The 23,347-nt window shown below is 33.0% G+C and overlaps 3 protein-coding genes and 2 long non-coding RNA genes across 6 annotated transcripts; 4 read left to right on the forward strand and 1 right to left on the reverse strand.

The window, feature by feature from the left end:
- The first annotated feature begins 1,166 nt into the window (after positions 1 to 1,166).
- On the forward strand, positions 1,167 to 2,372 carry LOC135834634 (uncharacterized). Its single transcript, XR_010556723.1, has 3 exons — positions 1,167 to 1,362; positions 1,820 to 1,999; positions 2,095 to 2,372. It is a non-coding gene; the product is annotated as an uncharacterized LOC135834634 (long non-coding RNA).
- A 360-nt stretch (positions 2,373 to 2,732) lies between these two features.
- On the forward strand, positions 2,733 to 4,074 carry LOC135834632 (uncharacterized). Its single transcript, XM_065348570.1, has 4 exons — positions 2,733 to 2,954; positions 3,059 to 3,128; positions 3,228 to 3,560; positions 3,690 to 4,074. Exons 1-4 carry the CDS (start codon positions 2,853 to 2,855, stop codon positions 3,788 to 3,790), a joined length of 606 nt encoding a protein of 201 aa, XP_065204642.1. The 5' UTR covers positions 2,733 to 2,852; the 3' UTR covers positions 3,791 to 4,074.
- Positions 4,075 to 8,563: 4,489 nt separating this feature from the next.
- LOC135834633 (uncharacterized) lies at positions 8,564 to 10,179 on the forward strand. Its single transcript, XM_065348571.1, has 5 exons — positions 8,564 to 8,864; positions 9,022 to 9,085; positions 9,192 to 9,277; positions 9,365 to 9,530; positions 9,669 to 10,179. Exons 1-5 carry the CDS (start codon positions 8,787 to 8,789, stop codon positions 9,818 to 9,820), a joined length of 546 nt encoding a protein of 181 aa, XP_065204643.1. The 5' UTR covers positions 8,564 to 8,786; the 3' UTR covers positions 9,821 to 10,179.
- Positions 10,180 to 13,384: 3,205 nt separating this feature from the next.
- On the forward strand, positions 13,385 to 19,262 carry LOC135834628 (uncharacterized). Of its 2 annotated transcripts, XR_010556719.1 has the most exons (7): positions 13,385 to 13,668; positions 13,887 to 13,950; positions 14,036 to 14,341; positions 14,618 to 16,034; positions 18,330 to 18,393; positions 18,496 to 18,762; positions 18,878 to 19,262. XR_010556719.1 is itself a non-coding variant. In XM_065348566.1 (4 exons), exons 1-4 carry the CDS (start codon positions 15,927 to 15,929, stop codon positions 19,084 to 19,086), a joined length of 648 nt encoding a protein of 215 aa, XP_065204638.1. In that variant the 5' UTR covers positions 15,055 to 15,926; the 3' UTR covers positions 19,087 to 19,262. The 2 variants fall into 2 exon arrangements, 1 of the variants encoding a protein (XP_065204638.1); XM_065348566.1 differs by lacking the exons at positions 13,385 to 13,668; positions 13,887 to 13,950; positions 14,036 to 14,341 and having other exon boundaries at positions 15,055 to 16,034.
- A 3,228-nt stretch (positions 19,263 to 22,490) lies between these two features.
- LOC135834640 (uncharacterized) lies at positions 22,491 to 23,322 on the reverse strand. Its single transcript, XR_010556728.1, has 2 exons — positions 23,093 to 23,322; positions 22,491 to 22,911 (listed from the first exon to the last, which is right to left on the reverse strand). It is a non-coding gene; the product is annotated as an uncharacterized LOC135834640 (long non-coding RNA).
- Between the last annotated feature and the right edge of the window lie 25 nt (positions 23,323 to 23,347).

Raw genomic sequence — 23,347 nt, forward strand, 5'->3', positions numbered from 1 at the left:
ATTTTTGAAATTTGAAATTTTCACAGCATTTTACCACATGCAGTTGGAAAGCCGAAATTTACTTTTCAAACTAATTTCAATACAATTAGATCTGGAGAATGTGCTGAAATGATAAGGCGATCAGGCCTGATCAGAACCACTCAATTATGATCGTGTTTGATCCAAATTATGATCTAATTAAAATGGCCTAATTTGATTTAACCAAGTCCGGGCATTCCTTGACTCCAATTTGACCTGCCCATATCCAGTTAGATTGAGTCAGATCAAAGTTTTGACCACATCAAGTCTGGCAGATGTAATCCGATCAAAATTTCGATCTGAAAATGTCAAATTGAATTAACGGAATGAGATCCAATCATTTTCCGCAGGGTGATTTGTTTTTTTTTTCAGATCATAAGTGGTCAAAAAATTTTAAAAATTGCAAAGAGGAATTAAACATCTTGAAAAGCTCCAGGTTTGATATGGATGTGATGAATATGTATATATTTTAATCAACCGTGAAAAATTATCTGAATGAGTAGGTAAGTATATTTGAAATTTAATGCAAAAATTGCAAAATTTACAAAAAAATAATGCAAAAAATTCCTAATTTTCAAACAATTTTTTTCAAGTACCTAGGTAAGTACCTAATGCAAATTCTCACATTTAAACTAACTGCCCTTTTCAGATATTCTAAGAAAACTACCTACATTTTATTAAAAGCTCAATTTATTTAGAAAGACAAAGAGTTATTCATGCTCAAAGAAGTGTGATAGGTAATGAAAAATACATATATGTACAATGTACATATGTAGTGCCTTGATGATTTAACGAAGTAAAAAACTAGAACATCTTTCCTCTCTCTCTTCAACCTTGAATTTTTTTATAATTCTTCAAAAAATATAAAATTCAACAACCAGACTACACCTCTAGATACATTTTTAATCTCTTCGCGGGCAATTTGCATTTCCAAATTGGTCTGCTGGCTTCTACTTTCGCTACCAATGATGATAAAATAACATAATTTTGATGCTACAAAAATGTGTACTTATTAAAAATAATTTTTATCTGTTTGAAACTTTGTAGAAAAATAGTGATAGCGATGATGAATAATTTTCTCCTCTCTTTCCCCTTGAAAAAAGCATCCCAATTCTGGTTGAAAAATGCCATAAAAATAAATGATTTCCGTTGTTCACAACATCATACGAGTAAGTGTGTTTAACTGTTTATGCGCGCGATGTTCTGTGCAAAGAATCTGAAATTAGAATTTCATCAGTTATCAGTCTATAAACATTGTTTTTAGTGTTGCGAAAAAGATAACGTTGAATTGATTCGTTTATTGGGTGCATTTAACGCGGGTACCAGAACCAGATCAAACAAAAGGTAGGTACATAACAATGATAGCCTACACAATTCTAGATCAAGTAGGTACGTACATGATGGGATGAGAAATTTTACCTTTTGAGTACTCTCAGCTTCGAAAATATGTAAGTAAATGATCATGAAAGTCATACCTACCCATCTACAAATACCTACTTTTATTCTCCAGTGCAATAAATTTAATTTTATGTATTTAAAAAAAAACGCTGAATACTGATATCAATCAATTTTTCTGATTATACCATACACCCCTCCAAAGCTTCACATTGATCCCCAAAATTTCTAGAAAATTGAAAAAATCGTGTGACATGTGGCTTATTAAGGTTTAAGGAGCTCTGAGTACAAATATCATCTCATTTTTCTGATTCGACTCCACAGAACCTGAACTCAAAACCAGGCTGATTTGATATGAGATGATCCATTAACGATTTCATAATACTTATTTCAAGGTTTTTTACAGAATCATTCTAAAAGCAGATTATAGCAGAACTTACTTACTGGATCAGAGATATTAAACGAATGACTTACACTTTATAGATAATGGCTCCCACAATAACTGCGAGTACATTAGACTTGGAGAATTTAACAATCGCATGGGCTGTTACAGTCTTGATATTTTTCGTGTGTTTCGCTTATTTCGGTAAATTAGAGCTACGTTGACTGAAAATGAATCATTTTTAGGCAAAATAGACCATCGAACGTTGAATGATTGACTTTCATTGTGACATTTTACAGGTTTGAAATTGTGCATCAGCATTGGAACAAGATGTGACGACGATGAAGATGAATTAGGAAACGAGGAAGACAAAGCACCATTGAGAGAAAACGAATTCTGCGAAAAATTTAATCCACCTATGACTCATTTTCAGCACTTGAATCATATGGAAGTTACACCTCTAACTGCAGACTGTTCTAGTGTTAATTAAGTTCCTTCGTCTAGTTTAATGGCTGTATGAAGTGGTATTCCCATTGTTACTAATTCAAATATACTAAATAACAATTATTGAGTTCAATTTTTAAATTTTTTTTTCAAAAGGAAAAACAAATCCTATTTTGTCAACTTTTACACAAGGACCGTTTTTCTCCGAAGCAGGTTAGGAGGGGGTTCGAGCAAAAATGCTACGAATAGTTTTTTGAATTGATTTATCAATTTTTTCAATATGTAACCGTTTTATAGGAATTTTCTGAAGGGAAAATTACATTAGACTTTATCAACCAGATACCAATTTCCTGGAATGAAAAAAGATTACGTCAATGGGGGGAGATATCTAGTTGAAAATGGATAAGTTTCAAATGATGGAATATAGGTAGCGTATGTAATGTACATACCTATTTTTTTATCAGTAGGTATCCATTTACAACAAATCAAATAGATATGAAAATTAATGTGATGCTCGTACAGGAAGCTTACCTATCAAATTATTGTACATAGGTATTTTAAGAGTACGTTTTTCATTAGAACCATATCGTACTTAGACTGTGTTTCAAAAGTAATGGAGCTAAACAAAGCATTGAACCAAGCTAAAACCTTATTCAGTAAATTATGCAACATAATATCGACACATCAAGTTTGCATCATTCTCAGCATCAATTTGGTAAGTGCATCTATTACCTATCTATTTTTGTTCACTGTTTTTAAATCCATATATGAGTATAAGTACGTCTACCTACATATTGATTGGTGATTTCTCCTTTTCAGATGTGGAGTATTTACGTTCTATCATGTAAGATGTTCGATTTCAAGCAAGTTGTGTTTGTGAAAGTTCTAGGTAGGTACCTATCTGCTTAACGGATGAGAATTTAACAACCTATTTTCTCACAATCAAAAATATTCTAATTTCAACTGTCGTTTAATTTTTCTGTTGTAGAAGCAGATAGTCCTTTTAGCAAGAGAGTGACTGAAATATTCACTGTCATAGAATCCATTATTTTCCTGTACGTTATCATAGCTGTGATCTTTCAAACTTGGTGGGCTTTGTTACACAAGTCATCGGTCATAAAATGTATCGCAATTATGCTCACTTTGGACGTTTGTTTCCTAATCTGCTTAATAATCGATGTGTATTTTGAGAACACAAATTTGAAGGTATTATGGATGAACGAATATGAAAACCTGACTCCCAGAGCTAATCTTTATTTTAAAGAATCATACACAGCGCAAATGATCACATTGAGTTATTGGACATTATCCGGTGTCCTATGTAAGTACATACGAATAAATAGGTAGAAGTTTTTCCTGCTACATGTATTGAACTCGTATTTATGCTGCTCATATCCAAGCAAATGTTCAAAATTATTGATTAAGTCATATCTGGTTTGTTTTGTTCTAGCATTTAAACTAATCTCTGCCATTGTAATGTTCCTCAATGTGAAAAATTTTGAAGAATTTACCAAAGTGGAAACAATTGATACAACTACGTACCTAGATTAAGACCTCCTCGAAAAATTAAATCAGGAAGTTTTTCCAGATACTCCTCATTCGCCAGATCTCACACAGTTAAGTTTTCATATTTTCTGCCACCCCAACGTTGAATTTGGAGGAGAACGATTCAAAAATGCAGATCAACTCGAGAGAGCCTTCCTGAATACTTTCAAGAAGTTACCATGCGGATAGAAAAGCTTATGTATCTGTACAAGTGCTTGGAATGTGGAAGGGATTAGTTAGGCGAAAATATGTATGTATAATTTCTTCAAAATGTATTTTATTCAAACTATTTTGATGAAGTATTTTTTTGATTTTTTCCACCATAGGGAAACTTACTCATTGAATACCGCTCTTAAAAATGAAAAAAAAAGATAGAATGAGAGTGTAGTAGATTCCTTAAGAAAAGTTTTGAATCATGAATATGTTTGATATCAATTATAACTGTGTGATATACTACCATGCCTATGTACTTATCCGAAGTAAAACGGAGAGTCAACGTTGGTAACACTGGGACATCTTCCAGCTTCCAGGTATCTCATACCTGGATGCTGGGAGATGCACCTGTCAGTACTTAAGGTTGGGTCGACACATCCTCATGTATTCGCAGTTAATGTGTTAATAGAATAAGTTGAATAGTTTACATTGAGGAGTTCATTCTCTTTTATCCCTTCATTGGTTAATGTGAGTTATATAAATTGTTCATTTACTTCAGTTAATGAGTTGGTCATTCTGAGTTAATAATTTAGTGAAATCGTGAAGTTCGAGTTAATTTGTATGTAACTGTGAATGTGAAGTCAGTCAGTTCGGCTCAAATCTATCATTACCTATTATATAGGATTACCCTCTCTCACAACTGATTGATTTTCCAAAAATTACCAATAGGTAATTCACCAAAAATTGTACTTAGTAACCTACCAAAAATTTCTAGTAGTTTACCAGAAATTACCAGTTACTTAGCAGTAATTGCCCCGCAGGGGCTGGGGTCAGGCTGAGCTAATGTCGCAAGAGGTGGTCTCTACTCTAGGTAGTAGCTCGGATCATCAAGAGGATCCAGTTCCCAAGGACAGATGAAAAGGCGAAGCGAAGACAACATCAGGGAAATTCTGCGCGTCCATGTTGTGCGAGGTGCCCTATTGACAAAATTATGCATAAAAATAGGAGTGTAGATGGTAATGCGTGAATTTGGACTTTTTTCAAAAAAAAAAAACATGTGATTCAGCCTGCAAATAGCATGTGTAAAAGTGATGTTAAAGCATGTAAAATGAAATGAAAATTTAAAAAAATGTTGCCCTGGGCTGGGATTGTACTTGGGACTTGCAGTTTCTATTTTTTCTGCATTACCTAACCCACTCGGCCACTTCGCCGCTTGCAAAGAGTGAAGTTATTTCCCCATAAATGCTTGTGCATTGTGAACTTTGAATTTTTAAATTTTTCTCCCAAGTCCAAAAAGTGCTAACATTTATGAGGAAATAACTCCACTCTTTGCAAGCAGCAAAGCGGCTGAGTGGGTTAGGTAACTCGGAAAAAATAGAAACTGCAAGTCCCGGGTTCAATCCCCGCTCAGGGCAATTTTTTTAAATTTTTATTTAATTTTACATGCTTTAACATTGCTTTTACGCATGATATTCACAGGCTGAATCCCATGCTTTTTTTGAAAAAGTCCAGATTCACACATGCTTGTGCTATGAATAAAAGCATGCGTTATCACATAATTTTTGTCAATAGGGTGGTCACATGTTGCTGTTTAATTGATTGGAATTGATAAACATGGCTAAAGCAGAATTTTCCAGCTGGTGGAATAGTGGAGGGGAATGGCAAGCCGAGGGTCAAGCCTTTATAAATACTGCTCATGATTAATCATACACAAGAACTGCAGAATACTAACAACCCACTCACTCAATCCCCAGGGAAGCGAATGCTTCAGAGTGAGAAGGTGAATACTGTCACCTAAACTGGCAACTTAGTCTAAGAGAGTAAACTCATACAGAAAATCACGGTGGAAGGCAATGGGAAATCACCACCATTACCCAAGTAACACTGATGAGATTGTCAGTGGCCTCACAAAAGTATCAACATGATTTTACATGATTGTTGATTTAAAAAAGTCAGAACATTATCCGCAAAGGGCTTATTCTAACTATGTTTACAATAATTGATTAAAAATTGCCACTATTTTCTAAAACTATGATGGAAATTCTGATGGTCTTCATTGCTGTCTACATTTGTATCTGCAGTCATCTGCAAGACTTCAATATATATTGTAGATACCCTTGTAGTAGCCTTTATGATCGATATCAAAATTCAGGTCATCTTGTTGATCCAAATGTTGATGTCGACTATAACATTGACAAAAGCATCTACAAAATTTTGATCTTGTATAGTTACTGTTGTCAATCTAATAATTACGTTTTATCCTCAACTTTGACATCGACAAGACGACCTGAATTTCAATATTGATTATAGGGTCTGCAAAAGTATCTTCTACAAAATGTCGTCACCAAGCAGATACTTCTGTGCATTTTTTAATCAACATCAACCATCTGGTTAACATTGATGAGGATGTTGATGTCAATTACAAGATCTATAAAATATTTTTAAAAACTTCGAGGTGTTGCTGACTCAAAGTCCAGAATAAAATGGAGATGGACTGAATATTCTTTTAAGGCCTTCCATTCAACAGTGGCAATGGTTCAGTAGTACGAGTAACAGAATGTGATAGAAGCAGGTATGACAGTGGAAACCTGGGTTCAATACTTTCCAAGGGCAAATTTTTTTCTTTCAAAAATTTTTTTAGGGTGAAATATTTTTGAGAATTATTTTACTTGAATCAATAAAAGAGTTTTGTGCACATTTTGCACATTTTCAATCAAAATTTGCCTCTTATACACTTGAAAAATGACACCAATGTCAAGACCTTGTTGAGACAAAAACTGAAGGGAGACTACAGTCAATTTTGATAAGTATAAACTTCTCACTTGTCATGTTTATCAACATTAGTGTCGACAAATGTCCTGTTAAAAAAAAAATGGGTTAGAGATCTCATCTTTTCCATCAACTTCGGCATCGCTTGTGCTATGTGGGATACCTATATTCCCTAGAATTACATGTGATGGACGTCATTGTATCAATGGCCCCAAGTCTCCACCAGACTGATCCTGATCCGCCCAGTCAGTCCAATAGTGTGAGAAGAATATGCAGAGTCAACAAGAGGGAGATGATGATCAGAACTGCTGACAACAAACTCATCAGCTAACTCTCCCTGCAAAACCCTGAAAACAAACTATCAAATACGCTAGAAACCAATTGATATACTTAAACAGATAGAATTAGATGTAAGCCCTGTAAAAAAGCTGCGACCATGACAATGAGCAGTAATTACGTACCAGTCACACTGAAAAATTACAAGTAATTTGAAAAGCATTAAGTAGGTACCAGTAATTTAACAAGAATTGCCAAAATTTACCAATTATCTACAAAAAAAATTACAAGTAATTATTTACTGAAAAAAGGATTATCAGCACACAATTTACTAAAAAAATAAATAAATAGGTACTAGTAAGTTACTAAAAAAAAGTTACCAGTCATTTACTAAAAAAAACTACCAAATTTACTAAAAAAATTACCAGTGATTTACTAAAAAAAATTACCAGTAATTTACTAGAAAAAATATTAGTAATTTACTGAAAAATTACCAGTAATTTAGATACCTAGATACTAGAAAAAATGATCTGCAACTTATTTTATAAAATTTTTAGTAATTTTTCATGAATAAATTGGGCACCAGTGGATCCCCAAAAACAATCAGTAATTTCTAATTTGCCAAATTACCATCAATATCACAAAAATTACCATGAAAATTACTTACAGTTTCCACAAAAATGTCGGTAGATAATTCAACAAAAAATTTCCCAAAATTCAATAGCAGGAATTCCCCCAAAAATTTCCAGTAATTTATCATGAAAATTATCAATCAATCTCATTTAAAAATACCGAGAATTTACAGGAAAAAAAATAGCAGTAATTTAGGTACAAAAATCAGTCAAAATGTCACGAATTGTTTTTTCTTTATGTAGGTACCTACCTAATTAAAAATGTGACATAAGATAAATGATATTAGGTATAAGATTACAGGAATATTTGAAATTGATCAATGATTTTTGCAACTTGTTAAAAATCTTACATACATATTTATTGATAATAGCAGTTTTCTCCCGGTATTTCAAAAATCTCCAGAATCGCTGAAAACTGACTTGGGAAGCGAAAATTTGGGCTTGCATTCACTTCGACTAGTTTAATCGTAAAATATCTACACTACACGCTTCCAGCAACTTCCAGGTGGGAGTAGAGGGGCGTTCAACTGTGCTTATGTAGATCATTTCACACACAAGGCAAGTCCACAATCTAACATTTGAAGCTGTCAAGTCACCTAAGAATTAAAAAAATTATTTAATCAGTAGAAATTTTTTATTGTTATTTTAACGTGCATTTTTACAAATTCCAAGCTTTATGGAATTCAAAACCCAGATGATTCAGAGTTCAAAACTGCGAGTATATCTTTCGCTCGCTGGTTCCCCGAAAATGATCAATTTATCTTGTTGGTCGATTTTTCCATGATTTTCAACGGATGTAGTTATTTACGTAAATATGATGTTTTTCTATTATTTTATTGTCGTCATATATCGCAGGAATTTCCTTTTTTGTCTGCACACGAGTGATAGAGAATTTATCTCATCAAATGTGACTCTTTGATTTCCTCTGACAAAGGAAGTATTTGCACATGACTGTTCACTTAGCTGATATATTAACTCAGTTCATGCTACGTAAATTGAATCATTAAAATATGAGTTTTTAATTATGAAAGTATTCACATATTTTTCCCTTTGACAAATTATTTATTTGTTATATGTATTCGGTGACATAAACTTATGATTTCTTTCGCTGCTAAAAATCGTTTTGTGTAATGGTGTGATTGTTATCTGTATAATTTTGTGCAAACTCAACAATGTCATCATCTATCACTTTTCATCAGGGCATGATGTCTCCTCGCACAGCCATCAGTCTTGTGCTTTGGATTAATTTGGTGAGTCAACCGGGGTGTTGAAATCTGAAGATGAAACTACATATTATTAGGACAGATCTGAATCATTTAAAATAAAATACCTACCTATCTAAAAACAATACTACCTATAGTGCAATTAGTGCGTACATTACATTACAGCATGTTACTTCTTTTGTAGGCTTGGAATATTTCTTCGATTGGTTTTCAAATGATCAAGAAGGATGATATAGAAAATGCATTTCGTGAGTTTAATGAACCACATATTTGGTTAATTCATACAAAAATGATATTCTGTTCACAATTTATGTTGATTCAATGTACCACCTATATCTATTAATTTATTTCTAGATCATGATTCTAGCAATGAAACAAACATGGTGATCACTTGGATCGAACTGATTATTATCCTCGTATGCATCATGAGACTCAATAAGGTGAGAAACTGAGAATTTCAAGCTTAAGATCACAATTTGCTACTTACTCTGATGAATTTCCATCAATTTTTACTCGTATTTTTGTAGGAGAAATTGACAATGTTGACGTATGCCATCGCAGCTTTGTTAGTTGATGCTGTCTTTTGTGTTTTTCTCATGTTGAAATTCTTTTTCGGAATCAAAAATGGATATCTTGAATCGTATCAACTAAACTTTGAAACATCCTACATCATCATTTTACTGTTTACTTCCAGTAAGTGCTCAGATTTCTCGAGAGAATGATACTTGTAGATATTAATTAGATGCACGACGATACATATTCTCGTACTTTGGGTGTTTGATGGTGCTGATATTTTACAATTTACCTACCTCATTCAACGTTTGATTTCAGTTTTCAGAATTTTTTCTGCGTTCATCCTTTACCTGAATAAAATCGAGGATAAGGAAATGTCAGAAAACCAGAATACTTTCCAACAGACTGTTTCGTATAGCAGGGAAGCTGACCGCAGAGTAAACGTTCAATTTCGCAACATTCGTATTTAAATCTCTATTTTATTTGAGTTTTTCTTTATTTTGAGAATTTTAAGAAAGATAACACATCCTATGGGCTAATTAAAATATGAATATGTTTATATGGGTAGGTACCCACTAATCTAGATTTAAACTGACAATTTGATAACCTAACTTATTTATTTATTTGTATGTACCTACTTGAATCTCATTTAAACAAGATGAGTACCTAATTCATAACTTAGGTTTTTAGGTACCTACTTTGATTATTTTTAGCATATTTGATATGTTTAATTCGGAATACTTACTTTTTAATTTTATGTTTTCTTTTCTTTTTATAAATATTTCTGGAATTCATTTAAATAAAAATTACTTACCTTATTCTAACGAAATTTCACAACACATTTTTTATTTATTTTTTTAAATTTTAATCATGTCAAAATGGAAGCTGAACCAAATTGAAAATCAAATCGAAAAGGATCAAAGATATTTAATTTGAAAAGAATTGATTAACAAATTGCAAAGCCATTAGAGTTCATTGATTTCCCCCCTCCTTGCCAACTCACCCTAAAAACCTACAAAATGATAGAAAATTACGGATGTATAGTTTTTAAATTTTTTGTGAAAACCAAAGCTCTTTTGGGAAACCAAAGTTGTAACTCAGTTTTTCATTTTTCCTTTTTTTTTACGTTTTGAAAGAAAACGTCCATATAAAAATCATGACGTAACTTACTTACCTGCTTTATTCTTGCTATGAGAAATTTCGTACTCACCTGAAACAAACAATAATACAATCATGAATCAATTAATTTTGATTTACTCCATAGAGCGAACTCATCAGATACCTACATAAAAGATTACAGCTGCAGCATAAGAATTGACATTACAAAATTAACAAAAATTTGAGTTTTTTTTTTTTTTTTTTTGAATGATTTAAGAGGATACTCAGAATTGACGAATCACTCAAAAATCACATCAGATAACACACAACAAGAAAAAATGAAAAATTGTTCAATCTATCAATGAAAATTGAGTGATTCTCGTTCGTGAATGATTTTTTTAACGGAGAAAACACTTTCGCGAACGAATGAATCATTGGAAAATCAAATCAGGTGTGAATGACATGCCAAAGAGAGGGCTAATAATTTTAATATTATTATCAATTCATTAAAAACTGGACTCATTTCGGTCGCGAATGATTTGCTCATAATCGATGAATCATTCAAAAATGACTGAATCTCACCTAAATCAAATGCAGTGAGAACGGATGTGGAAAAATTCGATTTTTGTAAATCCATCAATGAGCATTGAAGATGATTCGTTCGCGAACGACTTGATCAAAGTGAAATAAATTGGTCGTCATAAATGAATGAATGAATCACTAGACTATGAACTATGAGACAAGATGAAACGAAACATTATTCAATCTACCAATAAAAATTTTAAATAGATGATTCGTTCGCGAACGATTTGCTAGGAGAAGAAAAATCCTTGGTGAAGGAATGATACCTGCAAAATCAAATTAGTGTAGATGACAATATGAAGAAGAATCGACAGTTTTAATCTCATCATCAAAAATATTGGACTCAATTCGTTCGCGAACGATTTGCTCAGAATCGATGAATCATTCGAAAACGACTGAACTGGATCACAATAAATCAAATAGGTACATAATATGTAATACAGTGAATCACGATGTGGCAAAATTTGATTTTTTCTTTTTCCAATCCATTACTAGGAATAGAAGATGATTCGTTCGCGAACGACTCGATCAAAAATGAAGAAAAATTTACCATAAATGAATGAATTGACAATAAATTCAGTTAGATGAAACATTATACCATAAAACTGAACGTAGCAAATCAATTTTCATGAACAAAAACTGGAATTGATTCGTTCGGGAACGATTCGTTCAGAAATGAATAACGATGAGGATGAACTATCTGTGAATGACCGAATCACTTGGAAATGAAATCAGAGACAACAAGATAAAACCGAACATTAGATATATTCAATATTCAATCCACCAATAAAAATTTTAAATAGATGATTCGTTCGCGAACGACTTTGCTAGTAGAAGAAAAAATCCTTCCTCAAGGAATGAATCGCTGTAAAATCAAATCAAGTGAAGATGACAATATGACGAAGAATCGACAGTTTTAATCTTATTATCAAAAATTTTACTCAATTCGTTCGCGAACGATTTGCTCAGAATCGATGAATCATTCGAAAACGACTGAACTGGATTACTAATAAATCAAATAGGTACCTACATAATATGTGCAGTGAATCAGGATGTGACAAAATTTTTTCTTTTTCCAATCCATTACTAAGTAGAAATAGAAGATGATTCGTTCGCGAACGACTCGATCAAAAGTGAAAAAGATTCATCATGAATGAATGAATCGACAATAAATTAAACCAGATGAAAAATTGCACCAAACACTGAACGTAGCAAATCAATTTTCATGAACAAGAACTGGAATTAATTCGTTCGCAAACGATTCGTTCAGAAATGAATAACGATGAATCATCTGAGAACGACCGAATCACTTGGAAATAATATCAGACATGACATAAGATATCAGAACGAAACATTATTCGATCCAACAATGAAAATTCAATTCGTCCACAAAAAATTACCTATAACTCAAAAGAGAAAAATCGTTCGCGAACGAATGAATCATTAAAAAAATCAAATTACTCACTCGGCATAAAAGATGACATGATTGAACTTGATACTTTTAATCTTATCATCTAAAATTCGACTCAATTCGTTCGCGAATGATTTTCTCAGAATTGATGAATCAGTCAAGAACGACTGAATCACTGCTGAATCAGATGCAGTGAATGAAAACGAGGAAAAATTCGGTTATTTCGATTTTGTTATCATTCATTTTTCTCGTGAAATGCTCTCTACTCGTAGGTACAGAAATCCCAATTTTACTGTCAAAAATGAGAAATAAAAGCTGGAAAAATTTTCACAAGGAATTGCAAAATTTTGCGGAAAATACGTGTTGGAATTTTCAACTCGTTTTTCTGGTGACATAATTTCAAAACGTACTTTCCATGCCAACTTGCGTTTAAACAGATTCCAAAATTGAAAAACCAAAAAACACGATTACCTACTCACTAAAAAGTAGGTACGTAATTTTTTTTTTTGGAAATGCTGGTAATTTAAATAGGTATAATGTCCTGAATGATGTATTTGTAATTCACATCCGCCCTACTCTCTAAATTTGAAACAGTCAATTTCACTGCTTAGCAGTCACGACATTTTGCCTTTTTAAAGCAGTAGTTTTTTTTACTGCAAAACAGTGAAAAATTACTGAATTGGTCAGTAAAAAATAATTTTGACTGACCAATTCAGTAATTTTTCACTGTTTTGCAGTAAAAAAAACTACTGCTTTAAAAAGGCAAAATGTCGTGACTGCTAAGCAGTGAAATTTGACTGCTTTAAATTTAGAGAGTAATATCTAATTCAGCTGCAAATCTATGACTCATATCTTACCAGCAACCTATTTTTTACAGTTCAAAATTTTTATGTAGTTCTGTAAATGTTTGATAATCATTAGTCTTTAATTAACGCTTCATTTATATGAAAAAAAAAAAAAAAAAAAAAAAAAAGAGGAAATAGATATAATCTACTAACTTGTGCTTTTACTGAAATTCCAAGTACCTACCGAACTACTGCACACATTTCACTTGAATCACAAACGTGGTTGAATCATCTCTCGCGAGTTTGCGTTTATTTGCAAGTAAATAGTAAATGTGAATAATGTGATTATAAATGATTAGAAGACGGTGCGTATAAAATGCAATCGAATGGAGTTGAAAATACATTAAGGAAAATTGCTGTCATCGTGCTGATTTGTAACGTGGTAAGTAGAGAATTTCAAAAATAACGTAGTACTATTTGAAAGTGATGAGTTCGAATATTGGGGCACTTTTTTTCTACAGAAACAGATCACCACCATAATTTTTTTTTTCAATAAAAAATCTTGGATATCACACGTGCTTATATGTAGTCAAGTTTCCCAGTGCTCATGAAGAACATACTAATTTTTCATGACTTGATTTATATTCATTTTTTTTCCAGATCATTAATACGGGTGAATTTTCATTATATCTCAAACTAGAAAATTTGAATTTCCTTAAGCCTAGTAAGTTGGTACCTAATACTGAATTAGAACTTAGTTATTGAACTCGTATATGCAATCCTGTTGAGTTATGATTTTTTCCCCACAGATCCAGATTTTACAAAAGAAATATGTGTCAAGGTATTCGAATTACTCCTGCTCATGGTCGGATTTTTAACGTTCCAGCAAAAATCTCATTCGTTGATGACGATTTTGGCGAATTATTTGGTGTGGGGATTCGTTCAATTATTATTTCTTTTCGATACTTTGTTCGCTCTTTCAAACTCGTACACTTTACACCATTGTTTTAAGAACGAATCCCAGAAATTCGTCATATTCGCAGACAAAAGTTCCGAATACGCGGATGGTGACGTTTGGCTGTCTTTTGGTAGTTATATTTTAATGTGTGATGTTGGTGAGTAGGTACATAAATACTAATTTAGTTTAAGAAGGTTCAGCATATAGGTATCGAGTTTCAAAGTTTTTTTTTTTTTTTTTAAATTATGTAAGTAATTTATTTATTGGACAAATTGGTAGGTATAGAAGAAACAATATAGAATATAATTTTTTATAAACTCGAGTTTCTTCTCCAAAATTTCGCTAATGAGAAATAATTGACAGTCTGAAGTAATCACCTAACATGCTGAATTGAAAAGTTCAATTTTTACATCATACTTTTAATTTTGTTTAGCACTCAAAGCATTTGGCATTTATGCACTAAGCAGCTTAAAACGCGATTTCGATTTGATATGCGAGTCTTTAACGAGTGCTGATTCTTCCAAACAAGGTGTTCCACTTGAACATGTGAACCAAGGTTTCCAAGGAATAGAACGCAAGGATTAGATGCGAATTTGGAGCTGAGTCAAATATTTGCGTCAGCCTAGAATGAAAATAAAACTGCATTATTTACAAAAACTTCAGTATTTGCTTCACGATGAAAAGTTCCTCAATATACTTTGAAGATATTCCTTGTTTATATTTTTTGAAAATTTCTGATAAACATTTTTTCACAATAAATATGGTACATTTTTGTGTCAAAATTGTAATCGAACAGGTGCTTTTGGAAAAAAAAGTAAAATTATGCAATTATAATATTTATTAATACTTGAAAAAAATGGCTCAATTTTTCAATTCAAATTCTGATGGGTTGAATAGAAATTAGGTACATATATCCTTTTTTCAATCAGTATATAGCTTCTCACTGTACTCTGTATATGTAGCATAGGTATGTTCAAAGCAATAATCAGATGTGAACAATGCTCCCTTCCTCTCCATACCTTGATTATTAGGAACTTTCATATGAAATAAGGTACGCTGACTTCAATTGCCTTACATGCACTATCTCGAAATTCAATGCATCACTCTAGGACTTACCTACCTACTTCTATCTATAAAAACAACATCAAAAATTTTCGGACCATATTTGGTAAAATATCTAACACAGAACTTCTGTGACTAAAAAAAAAAAAACCTGAATCAGCCAGTTGTGTTTTTATGTATTTTGACTCAATTTTCTAGTTTTATATCAAAATCACACGATCGATGCGACTTCCAATGATAAAAATAAAAATTCAGATGTCGTTTGTTTACACGAGGAAGATATTTCTCAATTCCTGCATCAGCCTCTGACAAAATGAATATTAGGTAATTCATGCACCAGAAATTATCATAGGTGTAATCTCTTGGTAAAAAAATAAGTAGAGGTAAGTAATCGTGGCTCAATTTTTTTTTTTAATGATCATACAAGGTACCTATACTTATACATCGTACCCAGATAACTATTATTAAATATTATTCACAGCGTTACAAATAACATCTATTTCGTGGAAAATATGTATGGTAAAAGTGTCGCCAACTCATCTGAAAAACGGTACCTCATCAATTTTATCACATCGAATTTCCGCTTTTTCGAATTCATCATACCATCATGCACTAATCATGGAACCGATCATTAGATTTATATTTTATTTGTGTCACTGATGTGATACGGAACGTTTTTAATGATAGTTTGTTATTTTACGAGACATTTTTTAAACAGATTGAAAGCATCCAAAATGCCGTTGATTGCATCTCCGAGACATGCTACGATCGTGTTGTTCGCTAATGTGGTGAGTAAAAGAACCATGAAATGGTTTTCAGTTCCATCATTATTCATTATTTTATAAGATACGTAATCTAGGTATGTACCAGTAAAATAAATTATCACAACTTGAGCCTATAGGATATTTGAAAGGATATTTCTTAGATTTGATCAGGTCAAAGTGGATCCTGAGAGTGTTGAGATCTGATCTAATCATTGGTTATATCAAAGTAGATCTTAGGAATATCGGCATCTTATCAGATCAACTGAAATCAGCTTAAATAGGTCTCATCAGATGTTATTCATAGATCTAAATCAGATGCACGATAAAGTGATTAGATTTGTTCAGATCAAATTCAGTTCAGAGAATACTTAATTAATTGATCTGATCCATGCAATCAAATACGATCATTGATCACATCTGACTGGAACCAGAGTCTGTCTGGATCTGATCATACCTATTTCCACCTAATCCAATAATGCTGATTAAATTTTACAAATGAAGCATACGTTTCCAAACGGCACTAAGTCCATTTTCAAAGATTCTGAAGTTGCAAGGCCATCTACTCGTAGCATAAAGTTGCGGCCCAAAATGCCTGATTTTTTGATATGTTGTGCCCAAGGGTCTTGGCTACAGCATATCAAAAAATCAGCCAATTTGGGCCATTTCTACGTTTCCAAATTGTAGGTACTAAGTACCCTGAATTTCTTATCAATATTTTTTTGGACTTTGGTGCGTTTTGGAAACATATGCTTCAAATATTAGGTCTGGTCAGATCTAATAATCAAAATTCAGTCACACCAAGTTAGATCCACAATATGTTTAAATTTTATCTGATCTGATGTAATCAGAACTATTCCTCGATCAGGGGTCAGATGAATTTAGATGCAGAAAATGTCAGGGTCAGTGGCGTAGCCAGGATTTTCTCAAGGAGGGGGCAAAACCAGATTTTTAGGCATGAAAAATGGAAGTGGTGATTTCATGAAAATGAAGGAAAAATTACTGCTCGAGCGAAGCGAGAGCGAAAATTTTTAGAAAAAATGGGTCCAAACAACAAAAAAAACGTCCATTTTTGCACGTTTTCTTTCAAATTTTTGCTCGCAAGGGGGGGCCATGGCCCCCTTCGCCCCCTTGGCTACGCCACTGGTCAGGGTCATGATCAGATCTACTCAGATTTGAGCATAATATACAAAGCTAGGTATAGATAAGTTATTAGGTTTAATCAAATCTGATCACATCAACGTGGACTCAAATAATGCCTGGATCTCATCGGATCCACTCAAATCTGATCAAATAAGGCTGATTAGGTCTTACCACTTTGATGATCTGATTGATCAAATTCCTATTCAGAGAAGTCCAATCTTATCATGAGAGGCTGGACAAGTAGGCCAGTGACCTTGAAAGGCCAGTCAAATGATTTAATCCAGACAGAAAGATGACCTTGAAAAGCAAGACTGGTATATCAGTGACCTTGAGAGTCTGTACATCCGGGTCCATGATCTTAGGAGTTCAAACAGACAGACGGACAGACGGATACATGGGTAGATGGATACATCGACCTTGGCAAACCAGACAGGTGGGTCAATGACCTCAAGAGACCAGACAGGCAAACAGATGACATTGGGAAGCTAGACAGGTAGGTCAGTGACCTTGAGAGGTGCAATGACATTGAGAAAGGAGGCCTATGAGTCCATGGCCTTGGAACGCTAGACAGACACTCAAACAACCTCTAGACAGAAGACAAACAGACGACATTGGGAAGCTAGACAGGTAGGTCAGTGACCTTGAGAGGTCAAATGACATCGAGAGAGGAGGCATAGGGTCCATGACCTTAATAGGTCAAACAGGAATACAGATCACTTATAGCGAGACCAGGCAGATAGGTCAATGACCTTATGAAGCCAGCTACAGACGACCTTTGACAGTCACACAGGCACTTAGACAACGTTGAGAGACCAGACAGGCAGACAGACAACCATGACAGGCTAGTCAGGCGGGTCAATGACCTTGAGGGGCCAGACAGATACGACGGTCGACCTTAAGAAGCTAGACAGGTAGGCCACTTACCTTGAGAATCCTGGCAGAAGGGTCAATGATACATCACAGAAGAAAACAACTGCAGTTTTGAAACCGTATTTTGAAACTGAAACGATTCATTTTACGATTAAGTATTTAAATTTAAACTTTCAATACTTTCTTCAGGTCTCGTTGTTGTTATTTTTTTTCACTTCTTTTTTTTTTGTATTTTGTGTCTACTTAACCTAAAATATTTCCCACCATATATTTTTATTCTAAGAAAAGGACGTCTTCATTTTTTTGCAGTTTATAAACTTGTACGTGTTGAAAGTATACATGACTCTGGAAGATCACATCGATAAAAGTCATAGTAAGCAAACCTATAAATATTCTCATAACCTGAGTAATCTGATTAGGTAATAGATAGGTACATCAGAAAGTTATCTAACGTTTCGATTTCACTTTTATTCAGGACCAGAGTTCACGCGAGGAAAATTCATCAGGGTGCTGGAATTGATTTTAACAACGATCGGATGCATAATCATTGAACAAGATTATCGTAGTTTTGTTAAGAACCTGATGAAACAAGTCATATTAGTGCTTCTTATCACCATGCTTATAGTCGATTCATTATTTGTGATCATATTTGCAGTTGTTCTATCGTCGAAAGGACCAAGCTTAGACAAAGACGAGAACGAACTTCGGTTAGCAGGATCTTTTGTTTTTTATTTCGATTACAGTAAGTTCTTTTATGTACTAATTAGGTATACTTACTCGTATACATTGATAATACAAGCCTATAATGAACTTTGAGTTTTTTAATTGGTACCCATTTGTGTTTTGATTCTGTTTAGTATACAAGATATTCACCATTTTCATAGTGTGCAGCTTCACCAAAGATTTTGCATCGATGATAAATTTATTACCGGATGACAATACCTCGGAAAACAATATGTTGATCGAAAATGAAGAAAGTTCTCCACCACCTTCGTATGAAGAATGTGTGCAGATATTAAGTGAACCACCTCCATATAGTGAGATTAGTAAAGCTGAAGTGGATTGAAGGACAACTTAAGAAATGCATTCCTGAATGTTTCAATTAGTCATAGATTTGCATCAGTCCCTTCGTTTATTTTTTATTTTATTTTTTGGATGGGAAAGCTTAGTGATAAACTCCATTATTAAGCATAGAAAATTTAGTCGATTTTTTAAAATGATTTTTAAATTAAAATATTTTCAGCATAAGTACTTGTGTAATTGTATTTTTTAATTTTTTACCACAGTTTTGGCAATCCATTTCTGATTTTAAGTAAAGATCGTGCTTGATAAAAAATTGAGAACCATGAACTAAAAAACAAAAAAAATAGGCCTACTTACACTTCAGTCCCAAAATAAGAAAATTCAAAATTGTTTTGGTATAGGTAACTTAGATGAGGAATCGCTTTTTTAGGAACTAAACATGATTCAAAAATGGTACAACACGTGTCACAATATTTGAATTCAAAATTTATTGTATCAAAAGCTATTTATGTACTTATACTTACATATTTGTACTCATTATAAAAATGGGCTGCTGACTGAGAACGTTGACAATCATGTGGGGTTGTAATCAATAATCATATGAGTTGGTAAATTTCCACAGTCTCAACCACAATTGTATGTAGGTACTTCATATGTCACGGAAAATTTCATTTATCATTGTTGGTGTAATTTTTTTCTAATCATTAAAACACGCGTACTTACTGCGTCATTACATCTCCCCACTACCCACGTCAAAAAAAAAACAAGCCATAATTACTTTGACCTGATGAAATCCCACCGATAAAAAAAAACCCTGCCCTCTCTCTGTTGCAGTTAAAACCAGGTTTTTTTTTGAGGCAAATTAAAATGATCTACTAATATTTTTTGGGGTCATTTAAGTGATTAATTAAGCAGGTTATCAATTCTTATCCACCGAAACCGTGTGCGGCTAAAAATTAGCTCCCAAAAGAACATCTAAAAATTTACATACCCACTAGGCTAAATTTCAATCGCTCAATCTCAATTTTCAATTTTTTGGGATTTTTTTCCCAAATATCCCAAATTTTGATCTAGTCGAGATATAAAATTAAAATTTAATTTACCTGTAGTTAACCTATTTCCAATCTTTCAAATCGATAGGTGGAAGTTTCAAACCACCCTATAGACTATGGAGTCATCAACGGATTTTGGGATTTTCCAATTTTGGAAAAAGTCAGGCACAAATTTTCAAAAATGTTTACCTACTCTGTTTTTAAAAATTTTATTTTTTTAAATTAATTTTTCTGAAATTTAGAAATTGGTTGAAGATCTATTTTTGAACCAGTCTTTCTGGTATTTTGCAGCAATCACCTGAAATGGTCGAGAGGATGCCCAACAAGTATCAATTTTTTTGTAATTGTTTTTTTTTTCAGATATTTTCAAGGATTTTTAAATAATTTTTTGCAGTGTTTTTTGGCCAGTCTTTAATTTGTTGATTTTTAAAAATATGACCTACCTAGGTACATTTTTATTTTTCAATTGTTCAAGACAAATTCTCTTGCACCTTTTTTGACAATATTGAAAAAATCTGAAAAAATTTCAAACACAGCTTCAATTTTCTTGTAACAGTGCAGTCAGTATAACAACTAGAATAGACGAGTACAATAATAATAATAATACCATGAATAGGAGGATGAAAAATATTCCTAAGGGGGTGAATATTTTTGCACTTAATCGGATAGCTCAAACGTCTGTTTTAAATTTTTAATCACTTCCGATGACACAGTCCATCTCACATCTGTACTCTCAACCTATACTTACTCTGAATAAATAAGAAGAAAGTAGAATTATTGACACATTTAATTGCAATGAAATAAGAACAATTAATTATTTGCACAATATAATTCAGGTGATTTAAGCCAATTACGTTGGGGCTCGGTGACTCATTGGTCTTAGAACTTAGCTTTTAGAAAAGTCCTCATGCCACCTAAGTGGTAGATAAATTAATGGCCAAGTTAGACTTGCCAATACGTCTAAATGATCAGTTAAAAAAATATAACGGTCTCGGGTCCATTACACGATGTGAATTAATTGACAACTGCGAGGGATACAGTAGCAATTAATTCAAGGGGGCGAAGGGGTGGACTCTGACGATACGAAACCTCTATACAACACTTTAACTACCTCTCAAAGGACTCCCTAATACTAGGTTGGTTCGGCAGCTCTGATTTACGTCTTATACACTTTATATTGGTCATACTTACCTCAACTCCGGATTGGTTGGGAAGTAGCCTCGAATCGTTAAGTACCATAACTCCACAGCGATATACGAAACTTACGCGGAGAAATGTTAAGATTTAATTATTAATTTAACCGATCAAAGATGGTACGATTTATGATTAAAGCAAGGGAAGGGGGGGGGGTCTCAGGTCCCAGAGTTCCACAGGACGTTTTTACGGTTGGCCACTCCGCAAAACAAGTGGTGATGAGATAGCGCAGACGACGATCTTTTGATCGCACCTCGGATCGTCGTAAGAATAGATCACGTTACCCTCTCTTAATGTAGGGGAGATAGAACCACTTCCCCTCAAAGATGGATACCTCTTTCCTCTCTATGAGAGGAGTACGATATGGACCACCTCAAGGTCATATTACGAGAATGTTCCCTAAGGCGGTCAGGCCATAAGTAACTGCTCCTTACATTCTCACATTTCATATTAAATTTTGGAGTTACCTATTTATACTCTCTGATAATGTAAAAAATAAATTGAAAAATTCAGCTTGCCATCAAAGTTTGTAATTCTTAAACTGAAAACTACACTTTAGAAATCATTTTTCTCGCCAATTTTTTTTTTTTAAGGGGATCTTTTTAAATTGACATTCTCTGATTTAGACAAAACCAAACTAGATCCAAACAGTATGTTTTGAAACCTCTGTAATCGAAATTGAAATTTAAAAAGTAATAGTAAGTAAAAAAAAAACTGTTTTTGAGACGACTTTTAAACTTTTTTACATTTTTTCTCTCATAAAGTGAAGCAAAGTAAATTATTGTAAGCTTCCTTTGAAAAACACCCAAATGACTAACAATTAGTGTTTTTCTAAGGGAAGGAAGACAGGTTGCAATAATTATTCAATCTGGTTCATTTACAGTTGGAAAAAAAAGTAGGTGAAATAGTTTCAAAATCGTCATGAAAAAAATCTGTTCAAAGCTTTTTAAATTTTCAAAAATTTACCAAAAACTCACAAATTGACCTTAAATTTTAATTACCTACGGAGGTTTCAGGATATAGTACTATTTGGATCCATAGTTTGGTTTTGTCTGAATCAGAGAATATTGGTTCAAAAGGGTTCCCTGTTAACCCCCCCCAATATGAACCAAAAAATTAAAAATTGAAATAATACTGATTTTTACCCACTAAAATGTTGAAAAATCAACAAATTCTGACTGACCAAAAAAAACTTCAAAAAAAAAGATTTTAAAATTCTGAAAAAACAATTTCAAAAGTTATTTTATTTACTTAAGAGATAGGTAGCTATTTTATATGTACTTTGAAAAAATTGAATAATACATAAAGTAATGAAGTCATACATTGGTTTATAGAAAATAACCACTCACTTCAAACTAAGTACATGATACCAGCTACGAGTATTTTCAGCTCATTTAATAATTACGAGTACCTAGAAATTCTCACAAAAAATTCACAGATGTACTTTAATGTTTCTTACGAATATTTTCCTGTTTTTAATTACAAAAAAACCTCGACTCATATTATTAGTAAATGTAAATATATGTGGAAAGATTACTTCATAATTTCCGATAAGAATGGTCCTATATCGTCGATCTCGCGAAATGTGGTTTTTGAAATTTCAAATTTCTCGCAAGCGCCACCTAAGACGGCAAAAGTTCAAAGCATGAATTTGATGAATTTCTTCAAAACTTTATTATTTACTAAGAATTTTTCTACATTCCGGGAAAGTAAGTATTTTCAATCAAGAAATAACTTTTTCATTTTTCACACTTGTGCATACAAAGTATACGAATAGATAAGATAATTATACAACCTACTCACCCGTTTAATTTCGCGGATTAGAGATAACACAGATTCATGAAACATCGTATGAACTTCAACTAACGTAAGTACATTCATTGATTCTGATAAAACTGGTAGTACCCAGTACCATATGTCTACTAAGAGCAATCGCAATTTTAACGCGAAATATGGAATTCCCTGTAAAAAGTACGAGTATTTCACACACAGTCATCAAATTTAACCGGTATATAAGCGATGCGCATCATTCGGGGATACCACCTATATATATAATGA

The sequence above is a fragment of the Planococcus citri genome, chromosome 2 (assembly GCF_950023065.1).
Source record: "Planococcus citri chromosome 2, ihPlaCitr1.1, whole genome shotgun sequence".
NCBI classification, from domain to species: Eukaryota; Metazoa; Arthropoda; class Insecta; order Hemiptera; family Pseudococcidae; genus Planococcus; species Planococcus citri.